Genomic DNA, 19,098 nt, shown 5'->3' on the forward strand with positions numbered 1-19,098 from the left:
AAATTTTCAGCGTGGGGGGCTTTCAACAGAAAAGACGTTAGCACCAAAGGGTTGTCAACAATTATTTTACAGATATTACTTAAACAAATAACTATAATTTTGTTCAAATTCATTAATTCGACGTATCGAAAATTTCCATTATAAAAAACAGCTTCAAAAAAATTGAAAAAGTATTTTAACTTGTATTTCAAAAACCTGACCTATTAAAAGTTTTAAGTTTTAGTCTGGAAATCTTAAAATTTGACTACCTACCACCTGAAAATACTCTTGGTTGGGATCAATCACATCTCAACCGTATTGACAAACTTCAAAAATAACGATGAGCTCCGAAGCCTGTAAATACATATGTATATGCGGTATGGAAAACGCTGCCTTAACCTCCATCGGCCAAATTCTAAAACGAGTCAAATCATACATGTGTGAATCTACATTGTTATCGATACTATACCATAACCATTATAATTACAGAAGCCAGAAAAAGCACTACTTGTCGAAAGCGATCGATCAGTTTCAAAACTAAGTGTTATTCAGAGGTGTCTACGGTAACAACTGTGGTGTGAAAGAGGATATGTGTAAACGGTGTGAAGCATTAAAGCTCGAAATTAGGCCCACTCACATTGAAAGCATAGGTGGCATCACTACGCACATAGTAGAGGGGTCCCCTGTGCTTGTTGAGTGTGGCTCGCCCCTCGGACTGTACGCTGGCCAGGGAGCGTAAGCTTCCCCCGGCGCGTCCACGTCCCAGTCTGGCCGTGCCTCGTGACTCCTGACCAACACCCCAGTCGCCCGGTGAACCAAATTTGTAAGCTAACCCTGTGTTAGAAGGCTGTACATATTTATTTACAGCTGGATTGATGGGAGGCTTCTGGCGTGTAAGACTAAGGGATGCCAAGTCAGCCGAGAGGGAATGGGGAGTCAGGCAGTGGGGAGCCATGGAATATGGAATCAGAGGGCGGAGGCTACTCACTGAGGGTGTGTTGATTTGTTGTCTTACACCATTCACGGCAGGACATTTCGCACTGTCACTCGATCTGAAAGCATACAATCGTAGAAATGCTGTGAAAGAGATTCTTTACATTAAAATACATTGATACTGTATATGTTATGCATTAATTTCATGACGAATTTCAACGTTAAGATTTGGATCTACATGAAAAGGTTTCAGTGAATATTCGACAACAAGTACTTATGTAGTAGTACTTAAAATAAATTTATTACTTATGACAAGTTCCGTAACAATGGACTTCTAAGAAATTCCATCAAAACAAATTGTAGTTTTGGAAACTACATTTTTTCAGCGGATGCTTTATTATTGTATATATTTACATAATAGTATAAATGTGTGATAAGTTCTCATAGTACATATTCATAATTTCATCACAACTCGGGGGGTTTTTATTTTTAATATTTTTTGAAATATAACATTAGTATTTTCTAATTATATTTCAATAATCCTGGTATTATAACAAGCATATAAAGACTTTAAATACATACATACGTATTATATATTTTTTGATTGAATACTATTAATGAAATAATATTTAAATAAATTTCACACGTTATTATAATAGATTTATATCATTAAGCTAGTTGCAAATAGCCCATAATTTGCAGATATAGTACCTGCAAATAGCCACAACCATTTAAATATTCTTTGTACCCTGTTTTTTTTAAAGATGATACTCCATGGGGCTTTTATCAGATTCAATTAATAAAGAAATACTCATTATGGCTGTATAAAAATGGCCATAATACAAGTTCTTTCGAGGATGATAAATAAACGAGTGAACGTTTCAGACAAAGAACCCCCCCATTAAGGATTGGGAGCACAATTTAACTGACATTTTTCTTTTCTCAAATATATCTCTTTATTAAGTTAAATAAAATTTTGAGCAAAGTATTTCCAGAGACCTTTGGTAACCTTGGTAACCCATTGGGTGACACCACTGAGGATATGTGGTAAAAGAAGCCACGGAAGACGACGACAAGTGGCACTCACCGTTCAGACGAGTAAGCATAGTCTTGATCGGCTCCAAGTCCAGAATCTGTATGCTCATGAGAAACGCGAGAGCTAGATATAAGTTCTCCACTTGAACTGTTGCTAGCACTAGCTATCGGCTGACGGGCAGAATTTCCTCCGGTTCCATCTATATCGGTGATTCGATTGGAGCGGGGGTCTCCCATTGCCGGACCCGACTGAGAGCTCTCCTTGCTGTTGGGATCCTTGACACGTCTGCTATTTTCATCATATCATATTACTACATAGTTTCAACGTATTTCATAAATGATTTGTATGAAATTTACATGTTTACGAACCTGTCTGATATTTTGCTATTACCGTTATTTCTTCCCGAACTGATTGTACTAGAAATGGATCGAATAGAACCACCATTGCTATTTATAAAATCTTGATTGTTCGTTTTGTTTAGATACGAACTATTTGAATTGTCGTTTTCGTTCAGATCCCCACTTCTGAAAAGTTAACGGACGAAGTCTTACTAAATAATTGTCCTATAATGTAGTTTCATTTATTAAAAATGATTGAAATCATAATAAAATATCACTATTCAGCAATATAATATGACAAATTTTAGACTGTTATTATTATGTTATAATATGTGCCGAGTACGACACCTGTGCTTATTGCTTTGCTTCAATCGCAGTTGCCTTGCACGGCTCGTTTGAACTACAGTGTACGGTATTTCTTTCAATTGTGCTACGCTCATCCCATCAGTATCGACTAGATCCCACTCCAGGTGTTGCTTCAACTCCGACGGTAACCACGATTTGGACTCGGACGGAGAACGAGACCTCGATCTGAAAATAAGCACGTACAAAGTTAAACAAAGATTCAACTTACATAACTAAATATATGTAATATTAAATGACTAAACCTATGTTTACGATGCCTCCTATGTCGATGTGAAGATCTATGATGATTTTGAGATGGATCATTGGGCTCGATGGGTACGGCTCGTCTAACACTAGCTTGCTGTACCGTTCCCAGTCCACCTGTAGCTTGTTTTCGTTGAATTTCTCGCCACTGACCACCAGATTCCACCAATTCATATTCCCTGCGATGAAAAATTTGGTTTATAAGTGCAGTTTTTAGCATATTCTAGATATGACATACGTATATACATATGATAATATCATATATGGGCGTACTTTCTCTTTGTGGATGATCTATGCTTCGAGTCTGTTTCATCAGCTGAATCCTTGCTCTTGTGACGAGAACGGTGACGACGTCTTCTGCGCGAACGGCCAGAGCCTCTCGAAGCTTCACTTTCAGCATCCGAAGTTCTCCGACTTCGGTGACGGTGCCTATTAAAGATAAATGTATGAGTAATTGAAAACAACAATAGTTTTAGTATTGATATATATTGATATTTTTGTAGTCAAATTACAAACCTTCGACAGGATCGGGAGTCGTTTGAGCTGTGGCTGTCTAGAGAGCTAGATCGTATTCTAGAAGAATTCGTAGCTCTCGGCGACGGGGGGCCAGAATACATACCCTGCCTGGGAAACGGGGCAGAGCGAGTCGAACGTGGTGAATCTGAACGTTTCATTGATCCTAGTGCTGCTGGAATGCTGCATGTTGAACGATATGGAGATTCCAAACTGTTAGTCAATCAATTTCAACATATTGTATGAAAAATGTAATTAAAATCATAAAACTACAGATAGTACTTTATAAAGACAATACATTATGTTACTTAAATACTTTAATACATCAAGTTATTTATCTTTTTAAAAATATTTTGAAATTCCAGGACGTATGTATGTTTTTAAATAGCATAGTTTTGTTTTTGACAAATGCAAAATCAAATAAATAAATAAAATTATTGTTTTTTAAGTATCCAATACTAACGACAATGCTGGCTGTGGTATCGATATAGGTTTAGCTTCAGGTGTATCTCGAACTTCAATAGTAGAAACTGGAAATACAAAAAAATATATAATATTATATGTATCTAAAGCTTATATAATAATAGAGCAAAGCTTGTAATTGGTAACAAGTATCTTATTTTTTTGAATTTTATTAGTTGCTATATGTCAGACTGAAAATTTTAAAGTGTTAAATAAATTTACTATAAATAATTTACCGATAAAAAAATCCAGATAGGGAAGGAATAATATGGGTCTAATAAAAATGATAATAACCTTGAAGAGAAGACTCTAAGGGACGCCGCTGAAGACGTCTTGATGGAATTCTTGTAAACGTCGGAGGAGAACGTCCCGCTTGTCTTCCACTTTAAAATAAATAATTATTAAATATTAAAAATACAATAACAATTAAAATTCATCGCAAATATAATCCATTACTTTCTAGAAGTAACATGTGAAGGAGTCGGTTGCAATCTGAAGAAGGCATGTTGTTCGCTACAGCAACGCCACAAATGTCGACAAGCACCTCTATTCGGTGTTTCAAATCCATATGTACTCACTTCATTCTGAAAGATATTCAAGTGATTAACCATTATATAACACAAATACTACATACAATAGATTAATTAAGACTTACATTTTTATCGCAAACGCGAAGCATGAAGTATTTTCCTTTCGAATAGAGTTTGGTTATCCTCGGCCAGTAGTAACTGGCTACGGCTCTCTTGTTTCTGAGGACCAACACTCCGCTAGGAGCGAGTCCCAAAAAGTATTCCACACTGTCCTCACCCTAAAATAAAACGTGATTATAATTTGATATAATCAACAATTTAATTGTTAAAGAAATTATGAGAATTGAACTTACAAGGACTGGATGCAAATCGGCACCGTATAATTCCAACCATTTGGCACGATCCAAATATCCCATCTCAGCAGTGGCAGGAGTCTGACCTCTGAAAAACATTAAGATTTGATTGTTAGCTAACTTTTAAGATAATAAGAAAAATATGTAAGACTGAGCTTTGCTCAATAAGGCATACAAAATTTAAAAATAAATTATTGTTTTCAACCTTAACAGTATGTTTCTGATTACATCAAAATCGTTGGATAAGTTTTCATGATAAAATTTACAAGCATACAAATATACATATTATATTAGAATTGCTCGTTTTGATATGTTGTATAAGAATTGATATTTTTTTTATGTAAAAGAAGCTAATAAAAAGCTTGTAATAAAAAAAAAGTTTTTTAAAAACATACCTCTTCTATAATTTGTATATAAAATTATTATTTCAAATAAAAACAATAATTTTATTTTACTACCGCCATCTATGTTTAAAACTAATAAACAAACGATGGATAAACGTCAACGACTATCTCGCCGGGCAGATATCAAACGCGTCTTACACGATATTTTTGCACCATCGTAATGGCGGAGGATCCATTTACTTATATTGATGACCAAAATGAGCAATATGGCAAAGTATGAAAACGATCGGATAAGAGGCAAACTTTTTCCTGAATTGTAATCGTAAGTGAAACGTAAAGGAGGTATGTAAAAATAGTGATGATTTTAAATTAAGTGCTATTTTGAAAATTCTTTGCATATTATATTTTATCTTTTTAAGTTATACCAAGAAGCCTAACAGGTAACCCAAACGCGCCTTCCTGGCCAGAAACATTGTAAATTTGATACAAATATTATTAGTATTATATAAAGTAGATAAATACATATCAATTAATATCCACAGAGACATCTATGGTCGAATTTGTAAATTTGCAGCATTTTAAACAATTAAGTAAATACATATCAATTAACATCCACAGAGACATTTATGGTCGAATTTGTAAATTTTCAGCATTTTATACAGTTCAGCGAAATTTGAGATTGCTGAAAACTCGAGATTTTGCCGATAAAATGGGTAAGGTTGCCAATTTGTTGGAACCGTTGCAATGAAAAACAGACAAATTGGCAAACCTGATAGGAAACGATCGACCTGAAGTCACAAATCCAAGGTATGTCCAGTAGAAACCAATGAGATTTGAACCCGTGACCACTCTGTTCAAAGCATTATATGCTAACCACTATTCTATTCTGCTGGGTACATAATATATAAGTGCTTAATATATTTAACTGATAATAACAGTTTCACTATAACATATGCATAAGCCAGCAGTTTGGCTTAGTGGTAGCGTATATATTTAGCACCACTGAGAACGATGGTTCGAGTCGTCAAACTGCTGGTTAGATTTGGGGGTTTTGTAACTCCAAATCGATCGTTTCTCTATCAGATTTTGCCAATTTTATCTGATCATTGTTGAAACGGTTCCTGAAAATTGGTAATAGATCATTTCCTGTTGTCAAAAAATCTGTGTGTATAATTTGTAGAAATTATGCACAGTAATCTGAAATCTATAGACATCTCTATAATTTCGTGTTTATTATGTGTATAGAAATTGTAATAATAATTGTGCACAAAATCTAAAAATAATCCATAGATGTCTCTATGATTATTATTTCTGTACTTGATTAATTACTATATTCTATGTATTATTGTATTCTGACCGTTATCGTATACTCGTCGCATTGGAGCGATCTGTAATGACGAGTGTACATTGATTGTAATAAATAAATATCAATTTCACCAATAATAACAGATTCACTGTAACATATAATATATAATACTTAAGTATTCAATATATTATAGAAGTGTGTGTATATAAGACTGGAGTCTTCAGTCTGAAAATTTTCATTTAATTTCTTCAGTTGAGGAATTGGTATTGCGATAAATCATTGTGCGAACGGTTTTTTGTTTCGTAAAGAACGCGTGCGAGAAAAACAGGGGAAAATTAGATAAGAAAATGGACAGGTTTACCCAAATAGACAAATTGCCTTTAACGATTTTCAGACACCTAGTGTTTTTCGTGACCTCGCCATTAGTCACGCGTTCAAACTATTTCTCAACTAGATTCGTTACTGTCTGTGCAGCGATTTCTTTCAACGGTACATTGAATGATAAACTTATAAACTACATACATATATAGGTATTACTCACTGTCAGAATCATGAAAATCTGACAAGAATAACCAAATTATTAAAGGAAAGTTTGAATTACTGAAAATAGCAGGCATTATATAATATAACAGAATGTTGAAAGGAATACAAAAAAAAAAAAATCATGTTAAATGCGGATTTCAAATAAAAAAGTGAGCCAATAGAAACAGACGGAAGAGTTCGTTTTGCATATTAAAACAATGCCGAGCAAAAAAAAAAATAATAATACTAAAAGAATGGTGGAATTAAAAAAGCATTAACATTGGTAGAAGTCTGTTTCTTCTCACGACTGTTTCTCTTCCCAACCTCCCCCTTTCCTTTCCTCGTTTTTCGGTTGCAAAAGACAACACACGAAAATGGAACATCCATCTTCATTAAGTCCAGATTAATTAAAGTGAAATATGACCTGACTGGTGTGACGTGAAATTGTGTTTGAATTGTCAGGTAAAAATCACAATCTTTTCCTACACAACGTATACACAGTAATTATCTAAATATGATTGAGACACATAAAATTTCGGTTCTATAGAGCATGAATGCAATCTTTGGATTCATTCATTAGATAATGTTTTCGAGATACATACATATTTTATTTTTACATAAATATAAACCAGGAAGGCCTAACAGGTAAACCCCAATGCGCCTTCCTAGGAAATTAATTACAAACATTGCAGCAGTTTTTATTACATAAATCGCTGCATGAGAGGCTGAAGAACAATAGAGACATCTATGGATTTAGACTTGTACATATATTTTTACATATTGTACATAAATCAAATTCAGATATTTGTGACATAGCGGGTAGGATGGTTTTCGCCAATTTGATGGAGGAATCGTTTCAACAATGAAATCAGATAAATTGGCTATTTCTGATAGGAAACGATCGACTTGACAAATATCCAAGTCTGACCAGCAGCATTAAAGATGAGCACGGGATCGAGTCCGGTAGCCTCTCGATGCTTAACATAAACGCAACCACCGAGCCACAATACTGGCTCGGTAGTTATATATGTACATATAAGTATCATATGTTTTATATAAACATTATCAAATAAATGATTTTGTTGTTTTGGATTTAAAATATCATAATGTAACTAAATTCCTCATTTAAAAATATTTATGAATAGCTAGAAATGCTAAAAATTTAAAATGAGTCATGATGTATTCGAAAGCATATTTTCTGGATTCTAAGCCCGCTTCAAAGGTCAAGGAATTTGACCCTTACAACCCTCAACATAAGGCCACCACCCCCCAACGAATACAGTCCCTTTCGTTGGAGAACGAGACCCTTTCGTTGGAGAACGAGACTGATGTTCATGAATATCGCACAAGAACAACCGCACATCACTGCTCTAATAAAAAAACCACACTGTACATAACCAAGTACAAAATAAACAACAACGCATGAACACATAAAGCGCGCATGCGTTAGGAAATAATACCTGAAATGTGCCGTGTGAATGCACGCACACCTCAAGTAAATTTCTGGATATGAATTTAATCAACCAAATTATCTTAAATTCGAAAAATGTATCTTTTTAACAGCAGGATTCAGTTGATGGTTCCATTCAAAATGGCCGCCACATTTAATCACCCACTTTTCATTTGCATGGAAACGCAACAGTAGAGAATCTTTTTCCGGGAGTTTAACCACGACGTTGTTTTAAATTCATTTAGAAGCGCGTTTTACGATGGGAAGAGACCATATTCTTTTCTTTTTAATTTAATTAGCGTCGGTCTGATGTGTCACGCTGAAAATCAATCCAATTAGGCTGCGTGCGATTTTCATCCCTTAGGCGGCGGTCGGGGATGAAAGACAAGACACAACCAATCCATTTCCGGTCTGCTGAACGAACGACGGTTCTATTCATTCCGTCTCGGTTGCGGTTACGGAAAAAAAAAGAAAGAAAAACCTCAACTTGCAACAATGGAGGATACAAACGCTAAAGATACACCACAGCGACAGCAGCACAGGGATGGCGAGAATTTTAATTAGACCATAATCTGGATTTTATGTTTATGTTTGTATCGGTTCTTTGTCTCGTTATCTGACGTCATTTGTGAAACTAGATACCTATGTATGTACATACATATATTATAACTTTAACAAAATAACTTAAAATAATAACTTAAATACAATCTATAAATATAAAGTTAAAAATCTACCATATTGTATAAATATTCAAATCTACAATTTTCAATTTAGAACTATCGAATTTTGTATACTATTTCATAAAGCATATGAGGTTTTTGGAACCATTTTTATTTTAACGTTCATCTGTCCGAGAAATGCCGGGCAGTTCGAATAGTATCCGAATGTTTGTTTGAATATCCATTATAAGTCTCAGTTTTAAATTTAGAACTACGAAGTTTTAGTATATGTAAATACTACAATAGAGTATTCCAATGTGGGAATAAGATTTAAGAGTCACCAGCAGCGTGGACTAGTGGTTAGCATATATTCCTTCAAACATAGTGGTGTCCCACTGGTTCCTGCTGGCCAGACCTTTCTTTGTGACTCCACGTCAATCGTTTCCTGTCAAAGTTTGCCAATTTAACTGATTTTAATTGAAAAAATTCCAACTAATTCGCAACCTTCACCCATTTCTAGTAATTTTCAAGTTTTCAACATCTCAAAATTTGACGATTTTTATAAAAAAAAAATGCTCCGAAAATTTATATTTCTCAAATATCCATAGATGTCTAAATGATGCTTTGTTAATATTTTTCTAAAAATTGTATATGTATATGTATATATGCATTGGGGTTTGCCTGTTAGGCCTTCCAAGAAAAAAAAATCGAATGTAACAGTACTTGGTAAGTAGATTACACAATTTTCGAAACCGAGCAGCGCCAGGGAGGTTGCTTTATATCCACCATAAAAATATGAAGGTCTGTAAGTTTTTCCGCAATAAAAATTCACAATTTAGAATCGCCAAATTGAATACGCTATTTCATGGTATTTTAATTGAGGCATAACGAGTCAGAGCCTTATATAAAATTTTCTGAAAAGGTTTTTTCTTCAAATTTCACTCACCCGGGCAACGTTGGGGAATTCAAGTGATTGTATAAATCATCACGTCTCATATTGAAGAATTAATTATGTTTTATTTTTAAATTTACTGCTTCATTACGAGCTACAAGTAAAGCTGTGTTTCGCAATGGGGAAGTAAACGCCCCCACGTGGGTGTTTAAAATGTTCAAATGTGGGTGTTGTTGAGCACTCAATTACATAGACGGACATATTTTTGCATAAACAATCCAAGCTGTATGATAATCAATTTGACAAGAGTAACTTCATTATTATTTTTTTAATAAAAGTTGCGTATACACGATGCAAGTAGATGTTTATACTTATGTGACGTATCATAGTATACATGTACATACATATGTAATTCAATAGTACTATGCATTTGAAAATCAACGAATTTCAGTATTGAGAATGAAAATTTAATCTGGTGTTTCGAAAATTTCTAGTTAAGCCTATCAACCGTGTGAAATACACCAGTTGCAAAATCCAACGTGTTATCAGCAACACCGAAAATCAATATTGAAAAAGAGCGCGCCAAAATTCAAAAAAAAATATCACACAAAAGGAAAACAAAACGTGCAAATCCACATATGTATGTAGTATAAAACAGTCCATTTCATTTGGAGATACGCGGTTTGCGAATGAATGGCCGACGGGATGCGTCCGGTTCGCAACCGTCCGATAGAGACGCAGTGGACCGGAAATGCACTCGGTGTTCAATGCTGATGATGATTATTGGCATTAGTACGCAGTTTCAATGAGAGCTTTTGAAATTCGCACGCGCAATGGCGGACGGGACTAGTGGCGCCACTTAGCGGTCGCTTTAGCAAAGCTCAACGACCATACTTTTATACTGTAGTAGCAGTTGTTTTATGTACTTATTCATTCAAATACGGACACACAGAGACACAAGGCATGTACGAAGACACATTATCTTGCATATTGACGTCTATAGTAACGAACAGACACACTGAGACACAAACGTTCTAAACAAGGAGACACATTTGGTCTAAAACGCTAACAATTTGAGACATATTTAAATCTGAGATCGTCTCAAATAGTATCATGTACTTTATATTGTAACTTGGGAACACGAGAGAGAGAGAGTATCCGCTGTCTAAGTGCATTCGGGTGTGAACAATGGAGACCCCCGAATGGGCCTAGAGGGACTCAGTAAGTAGCCGCTAGATTTCCCAGAACCCGGGCGAGAGTGTGAGACTCACTTTAAACTGTACGTGCCTAGACAATAGATAAATAAATGGATCGGGGAAGCTGTGGTGAGCAACTTGTTCTTTATAAAGAGGTACATACGTATGTATGTATGTTATTTCACATTATTCTGGAGCGAGCGCTGGCCCTGAATCATTCAATAAATGCTGTGAAGCGACTTTGGCTTTTCAGTTGGATCCTGAATCCACCGCTACGCAACAATATTATAGGTTAAGAATATTTCAAATAGTTAATAAATACTTACGCTAGTGTTCGATGTAGTTCTGCAGCGCGTGCTTCTAGAGCTGGTGTTTGTCCTGGTTGGAGTCTGAATTCAGACACATATCCTGGTGGATGCCTTCGAGGGTCGTAGTCTCCAAGTTCGGCTGAAACAAAAACAAAAAAGTTTGAGTAAACTTTACGAAGCGAATGCAACCGATCTGAGTGCGTTCTAAAAGTTTCCGCGAAAGTCCGCCGCCGATTTCAATATACAAAAGTAATAAGTAGACGAAGAGGGGGATGAAATCGAGTAAATAAGGGTGAAGAGTCTCATCTCATATATGTATGAAAACTTTTGTTACCTTTGGGAGTTCTAAAGTGTTTCCAGTCGCAAAGCTAATAAGGCTATGAAGATAAGACCCTTTGTAAACGAGGCGACTTTCTGCGCGATCAAAGACGTTTGGTTTACACGTTAGAATAAAATTTAAATCGTGCAAATCGAATGCGGAGAAGTGGAGTGGAAGGAGGGGATGATTACAGCGTTGTATTTTTCCTTTCATCCTTTTTTTTCGCAAATGAAATCGTCGTTTGACCGCAGGCTCCTTATTGGGAAAGTCAATCATGATGTACTTTTATAAAGAAGAAATGGCGGTGAAAGAAAATTCGAAGAAATTAATGTTTAATTGAAAGGAAAGCGACGTCGAATCCGAGTTTAAAATGTAAAAAATAAAAATAAGCCAGTTGAGTATTAATTGAATTAGTAAATTAGTTTCAATTCATAATGCACACAACCAGCAGCGTGGACTAGGGGTTAGCATATGTATTATGCTTTCGAGCAGAGTGCTCACGGTTCGATTCCCACTAGTACCTGCAGGCTAGACCTTGGTTTGTGACTCCAGCTCGATAGTTTCTTTCTGATTTTCTCAATTTCATTGAAATAAATTTGCAAAATTTACCCATTTCTCGCAATTTTCGAGTTTTCACGTTTACATGTTCGATTCAAATTTAAATCAATAAGATTACTTTATATATATATATTTTTTTTTTTTAATATTTCAAACTATGTATGTATGCATTTGTTATTAATTCATTTGTTTTTTTTTCATGTATTTTTTGATCTACTAATCATTGTCTATTTTTCAATTTAATTTAATTTGATTAGTGATCATAGTATTATATTATTCTAATGTTAATGTACAGCATAATAGGAAAAAGAGCTCAAGCATTAACTGCTGGGTTTAATTTACCAAGAGTGTCAGGAGCAAGAACCTTGACATTTTAAATTAAAATTGGGTATATGTGAGACCAGATACGGAAGAATTGAATCACTTGAGTTTTTTTTTCTCCATATGTGTGAGTGTTTCAATTTGGCGATATCTGTCACGATTCGCGTCAACCGCTTGCAGCTCTATCCAGGGGCGTCGAAGCAAAAGCACTCGCGATATTCAAAATCAGCCGTTTCGCATTTCGGCGTAATGTTTCACAATAAAACATGTTGCGGAAGCCGCAAAGCGCTCATCGGCAAAAGTGGTTCGTATCATATTCGCATGGCCTGCACGCGTATCATACCCCGGGACGGGGGAGAATATTTAATCATAGTCACTCATCCCCCATCCCAAACAATTCATCCCCATCCCCTTCGGTATCATGTTCTAGGCAAATATTAGACGCGAACGTGTGCCCGGCCTGCAAATCCCCGCTTCCGCAAGTTTCGCGCAACAATAAAGCTCTCGACCCTTAATCAAACACCGTGTATAATTAGGCCCAACTGGTCACAGGGTGTTTGTTGAAGAAAACGTACACTTCATTCGGATTTTTCTTTTATTTTGAAAGTGAAACTTTATGCAAATAGCGTAACGCCGGTTGAAATCCTTGCCAAAATCGAAAAAATATTCGACTTTTTCAATGATTGTCGAATATTTAATGTTAACCGTTGCTGGAACGATGTGGGTGATTTTAAAATTCAGATTAATTGAATATTTGTTATTTAAGAGTTCATCGGTTCGAAATATGCCATTGATTAAATAAGTGATTAAATATGTATGTAGTCATAATGACATAATCGATGAATGATTTTGCACGGCAACAATAGTCATTTCCCGGCAGATTGTGCGATTGCACAATAGATTTAGTCACTGTGCGCTAGAAATACAATAAAAAAAAATTCCAGAAACAAAAATTAAATTTTCATGATAGATTAAAAACTGATCAGTGATCGATTCTGAGTTCGAATCACTCAAAATCTCGAGATTGAATTTTCGCATGATTTTATAATTTTTTGTATGATACAAAACTTCATCTATTGTTACTACTTAAATATATAGATAAAGTAATAATCGCAATTAGATACAACTTTTTATTAGAAAATAGTTAAAACTTCAATAAACTTCATTTCAATTTAATTTGTTATTATTAACATTATTATTTATCTATGTGTTTTTATTTACAGAGCATAAATGTCAGTAAGAAACAAACTTTGCGAGAATTTTAATGCCTTGAATTTGATTTTTTAATATCCGAATTATCAATTCTGACGTGCAAAATATTGTAGCGTGGACGCGTAGAGGGGTTTCTAATATTCCGAGTAGTGTTAGAGGTGGTTTATTGTGGTTTCGTCGACGAGTCAGCTCCGAATGAATCACGGAACAAATCCGCCGAATATTTATTAGTCTTGATCCGTTGGCCAGCTAACTCCGAATAAAGCACGGAACAAATCCGCCGAATATTTATACACAGCGTGTACTCTCAGCACAGAGAGATCATTGGTCGATGGATCACGAGATCTTATTGGTTGTTGTATACGGTTTGTTTATTGGCTAAGGCCTTTTTGGCGCGAACGCACGATAAGCTGATCAGTGCTAGTAAACCAGTGGTCGACGAGCACCAATCAACGCAACAAATATTATCCCTTTTTTTAATTGCTGAGATGGATGGATGGATCCTTACGAAATCGGACTAATCTCCATTTAATTGTAACAATGCGACGATGTTAACATATCTGTTATATAAAAATACGATGATTGAAGAGAAAGCATGGCATAATCATATTGCATTGTTTTGAGGCGTTTGTTGTCGTTTCAGTTGGGTTTGATCCTTCAGTATGCAGCCTCGCTTATCGTTGAAGGGGTCGTGTCGGAAACATCTGTCGGTAGGTGAACTATTGTGAGGGACACAAGTAGCTTCTCACTCTGAAGAATGGGGTCGAATTTAACTTCCATGAAATTATGTCCTTTGTTCTCGATTTCTAAAGGAAAATGCACTGTTTATCTTGCGGACCGTTCCCTAGACAAGAAATAATAAAAAAAAACCCCCGGGAAAATAAAAGAAAAACAGGCTGGAGAGAGAAAAACAGGCCGGTCAAAAGGGATTGACTATTTGATAAGAATCTTCAAAACGTTTTACTTTGGATGTATATGTATAAATTTTTCATTCAAACTAACTTTGCAGTACATTTTTTATATATGTATGTTTCAGTGATACTGTTATACTCAATAAAATTATAATTTCACTGACTCAAGCGGTGAGTACGGATATAATAATAGAATAACAAATTTACTTCTCAATGTCAGTGAATTTTTAATTCGAATTAAAACGTAGTACCAACCCTAACAATCTAATCTTAAATAAATAAAACCAACCCTAACTTAACCTAATCTAACCTAACCTTAAATTAAGTGTTGGCTGCTATGATAGCTAAAGATATTATGATGTGTTTGCTTCCGCATCTAGTTCCATACATGCCGCATCAAAAAAACCCAAATCAGAACAGACAGTGGACCATGAGGAGAGTGGGAATGGACAGGAGCGGGGTCGCGGGGAAGGCGTGTGAGCGCAAGTTCAGCATCGGAGTGGGGATGGAGATAAGCGGGGTTGTGACGTGGGGTAGCTCGATTCGTATCGGTGATTCACTATCATCCAACTGTAATTTCAAAAATTATAATTTCACTAATAGAGGCCAGTGAAAATGTAAATGGTTATCTGTTCACTGAAACGTCTGTGAATTTATAATTTCACTGTAACGTATACCTATACATACTATACCAACGTAAGTTTATAATAAGAAATTTTCACGCATGAACTGACGTCATGGTGGCGAATGCACTCGCACTAACGAAAGTGTTGCCATGTGCATATGAATATTTTCGGAAACGTTATATTGTGACAATATTGACTCAACGATACGAGACAAGCAATACTGCACCGTATCGTCGCGCTCTGTAATGTATATGTAAGCCGATTTTGCTTTGCACTCATCCAAAACAAATATGAACGTGCCGAAAATCAGCGGTGCTGTATAGTATGAATAGAAGTAGTCTTTTCCGTGCAGTGTTGTGCCATGCTACAAACTAAATACAAATCAGTCGAAGTGGAAATTTCTATAGCCACTTAGCAATATGTGCATATGTATATCCAAATAAAGTCACTAGCACAGATATGCTGAAAAATTTCCAAAGGTTTCAAATACTAGTGACCCATTAGAAACGAGTGCGAGTCTGTTGGGCCTTTGTGCTTAGACTTTTGCTTGGTACTCGTTCGGGGGAGGGATAGCGGATAATGGAACGGGAGAGATTTTAAAGAGGGTGGATAATATTTTAAAATGGAAAATGTTTACAGAGTCTGAAAGCGTAATTAAATGCGCAAGTTTTATCGGAGCTGATGAAGAACAGCACCGCTTGAAGGAGCACTCGCTCCGTACAACTTTGGAGCTCTCTTTCAGACCCCGACTTCCGGAATTTATGTAGTACGTTTGCAATATACTATTAAATATTCGCAAAACTATGTACAGATGTGTAGCTGTATATTTGAAAATATGCAGACATTTCCGAGAAAGTGATAAAATAAGGTATTTAAAACGTCTGAAGACTTAAGTCCACGTAAAAAGGTGACTGAAAGTAACAAGTACTTAAGAAAATTGCTTCAGTTTTTATATACTATATATAAAACATGCACTTTAAGGTATTATTTTATTTTATAATATATTATATACATACATATTTTGTTTTATTTATTTTATATATTATATTTTATTTTTACCATAGGTGCCATAGCAGGTTGTCCCAAAGCGACTCCTATGACCAAACTTGTACATAGCTACTAAACACATTCAACAATAGGTAAACTGAATGAATACTGCAAGAAATAGAGAGGCGGGGGGGGGGGAGAAGGGGAATATGCCAGATATATGTATTTATATATATTTATATACATTTTTTTCTTTTGATTTCAGTGTAACATTAGTGTAATCAGCAGCGTGGCCTGGTGGTTAGCATCGTATAGTTTCGTGCAGAGTGTCACGGGTTCGATCCCCACTCGAGTCCTGTTGTTGGTCAAACCTTGGTTTGTCGAGGTCGATCGTTTCTTATCAGAATTTGCCAATTTTTTTGATTTTCATTGAAACGGTTCCTGTAAAAATTAGCATTCCCTCTCCAATTTCTATCACAAGCCTTCAGTTGTTCAGTGTCTCATGGTTCGCCGATTGTATACAAAAATCCCCCATATAACAAGCTTTCGTATAACACTTCCTATAACACGGCATTCACCAAGTAGTAAGTTTTCTTATAACACGATTGTTGTACAAAACTTTACAACGACCATTTCAAAAGTATATACAGTTTTTTTGTATAGAATTTGTAGATGAGATTTTATTACAAACGAATTTGAACTCAAGTACTGATGAATATAATAAGAGTTCTAATGCACTGAGCGTAATTACCAAGCGTTGCTCTGACACAAAATTGTTCCATTGAAGTCGCATTTCAATTTGACAGTGCGCTTTAATATTCTTCCATTCCTTGTAATATCTTTCAGCCAATGGCTGAAAACGACAGTTTGAATTACCATCGTCGCGATTTACCCCCTTTTCAAGTTAAACGGTGTCTGCATTCAACGAAGTTGTGGTGTTGAATTCAACGTTACGCATCCAAGTGCTTGTACGAAGCTTGTCACTGCAGATCGAGAGCCACATGCGGCTCTTTCAGATACTAAATACGACCCATTTCAACGTATAATATTCTTAATATACGAAAAACTCAATTAATTTAAATTGAGATCAATACTTCTAGCTATAAAGCCATATATGTGGAGTAATTAAGTACAGACTCTGATCTGCTATTGGCCGGAACTGGACGAAGATGAGGTGCCCCTCCTCCTCTCTGACAGGAAATTGCAAAGGAACGTTGAAAATTCCACACACAGTATGTGCGAATTTCGATTTAAACTGTATATATATATTTTTATTTTTATACATATACTAGTGGTGATACATGCCTTCGCTCGGTGAATGGGAATGAAATGAAAGCCATGAAAAAATCTTCAATTGCTTTTTGATTCAATTTATTTGATCGAATTATTTAGCGACCGACCAATCACAAACGTCTTTGGCCAATCCAGCCAATCAGAAACGACTTTGATGACAGCCAATCAGAAACGACTTTGATGACGGCCCATCAGAAACGAATTACATACGTCGTTTCGGTTTTATATATAAGACTAGTGTTGTACCCGATGAAATATCATCGCATGGGTGTTGGCATATTAAGTTATTAAATAAAAAAATAATAAAAAAAATGTGTCAGTTCTGTGTTTGATCCACACGTGGTCAAATTTTTTTCAAATACCTTTTAAATATATTTATATTTAATTGTTTAATATGAAAATAAATGGTAAAAACAACCTACCTACCTACATATAAACAATATAAAACAATTAAATAAATTTTCGATAGACGACGGTAAACGCTCAGAGTCGCCTAGAGGAAACATTGGTAGCAAACAGTATATATAGAAGTTTTTTTCTTTTGTTATCATATTCGTATTACATATGTACATATGTATATATGATACGTTTTTTTGGTAGTGTTTTAGCTGTGACTTACATATGTACATATGTCAAATCAAGACGACTGATAAAGTACGGCGAGCGTTATCTCAGACAGAATAGCGATAGTATATATATGATATATACCAGAAAGGCCTAACTGGTATATCACGATGTGCTGTTCCGACCAATTACAAACATCGATCAACAATTATATTTATACAGTATCATAGAGACATCTATGGACAAATTTGATAATACTATTACTTTGAAAAATACATACATTTTACAGGCTGAGTGGCATATTTAAAATTTAAATATAACTTCCGAGTGACTAAATTATTATTATCCTCCCCATTATTTTCACAATGCTGCTTATCCAAATTCAATGATTATATATTAAAATTATAATTTAAAACAGACTTAAAGATCAAAAGTTGACCACAATCAACAGGTGGAAAGGTAAACACAATATCTATGAGGTACCCAAGTGAACTTTTCATTCATGCAGTAAAACTTTCACAACGCGAAACAACCAGAGTTGGACGCAAATTAAAGCGGCGATAGCCTCCCTCCCCAATCCAGTCACCCCCTACGCCCCTGGTCTTCTTTAGACATTCCCTTTACATTTGCATGTAATTTGAAGCCGGTACACACCCTGAGCAGTTTCAGCAGATGGGGGTGGTGGGTCAAGTTATAAGGGGTGGGTCGTCTTTGATGTTAGTCTGGGGAGAGGGGGTGAGTGGTGGTGGTGGGTGTGTGAGGAGGGTATGGTATTCTCAAAACGGATTTTATTATTTTTCTAAGCATCCATCACGACTGCAAGCATTTTAATAAATGTTATTAGTGTAGAGGGTCAGGGGGAAAAGGGATGTATGGA

At 35.5% G+C, this 19,098-nt stretch overlaps 1 protein-coding gene across 1 annotated transcript in view; it reads right to left on the reverse strand.

Annotated features, from left to right (window-relative positions):
* Positions 1–373: 373 nt before the first annotated feature.
* The window catches only part of LOC143915912 (band 4.1-like protein 4A), a 162,456-nt gene continuing 143,731 nt past the window's right edge, over positions 374–19,098 (reverse strand). Inside the window, exons 5-18 of the mRNA XM_077436733.1 lie at positions 11,449–11,569; positions 4,754–4,841; positions 4,526–4,678; positions 4,327–4,454; positions 4,165–4,253; positions 3,872–3,938; positions 3,412–3,621; positions 3,169–3,324; positions 2,895–3,074; positions 2,623–2,817; positions 2,317–2,472; positions 2,000–2,236; positions 617–1,031; positions 374–394 (exon numbers count right to left, since the gene is read on the reverse strand). Of these exons, the coding sequence (XP_077292859.1) occupies positions 374–394; positions 617–1,031; positions 2,000–2,236; positions 2,317–2,472; positions 2,623–2,817; positions 2,895–3,074; positions 3,169–3,324; positions 3,412–3,621; positions 3,872–3,938; positions 4,165–4,253; positions 4,327–4,454; positions 4,526–4,678; positions 4,754–4,841; positions 11,449–11,569 (2,216 nt within the window). The remainder of the gene's footprint in view (positions 395–616; positions 1,032–1,999; positions 2,237–2,316; positions 2,473–2,622; positions 2,818–2,894; positions 3,075–3,168; positions 3,325–3,411; positions 3,622–3,871; positions 3,939–4,164; positions 4,254–4,326; positions 4,455–4,525; positions 4,679–4,753; positions 4,842–11,448; positions 11,570–19,098) is intronic.

Source organism: Arctopsyche grandis, chromosome 8 (assembly GCF_051622035.1).
Source record: "Arctopsyche grandis isolate Sample6627 chromosome 8, ASM5162203v2, whole genome shotgun sequence".
Classification (NCBI taxonomy): Eukaryota; Metazoa; Arthropoda; class Insecta; order Trichoptera; family Hydropsychidae; genus Arctopsyche; species Arctopsyche grandis.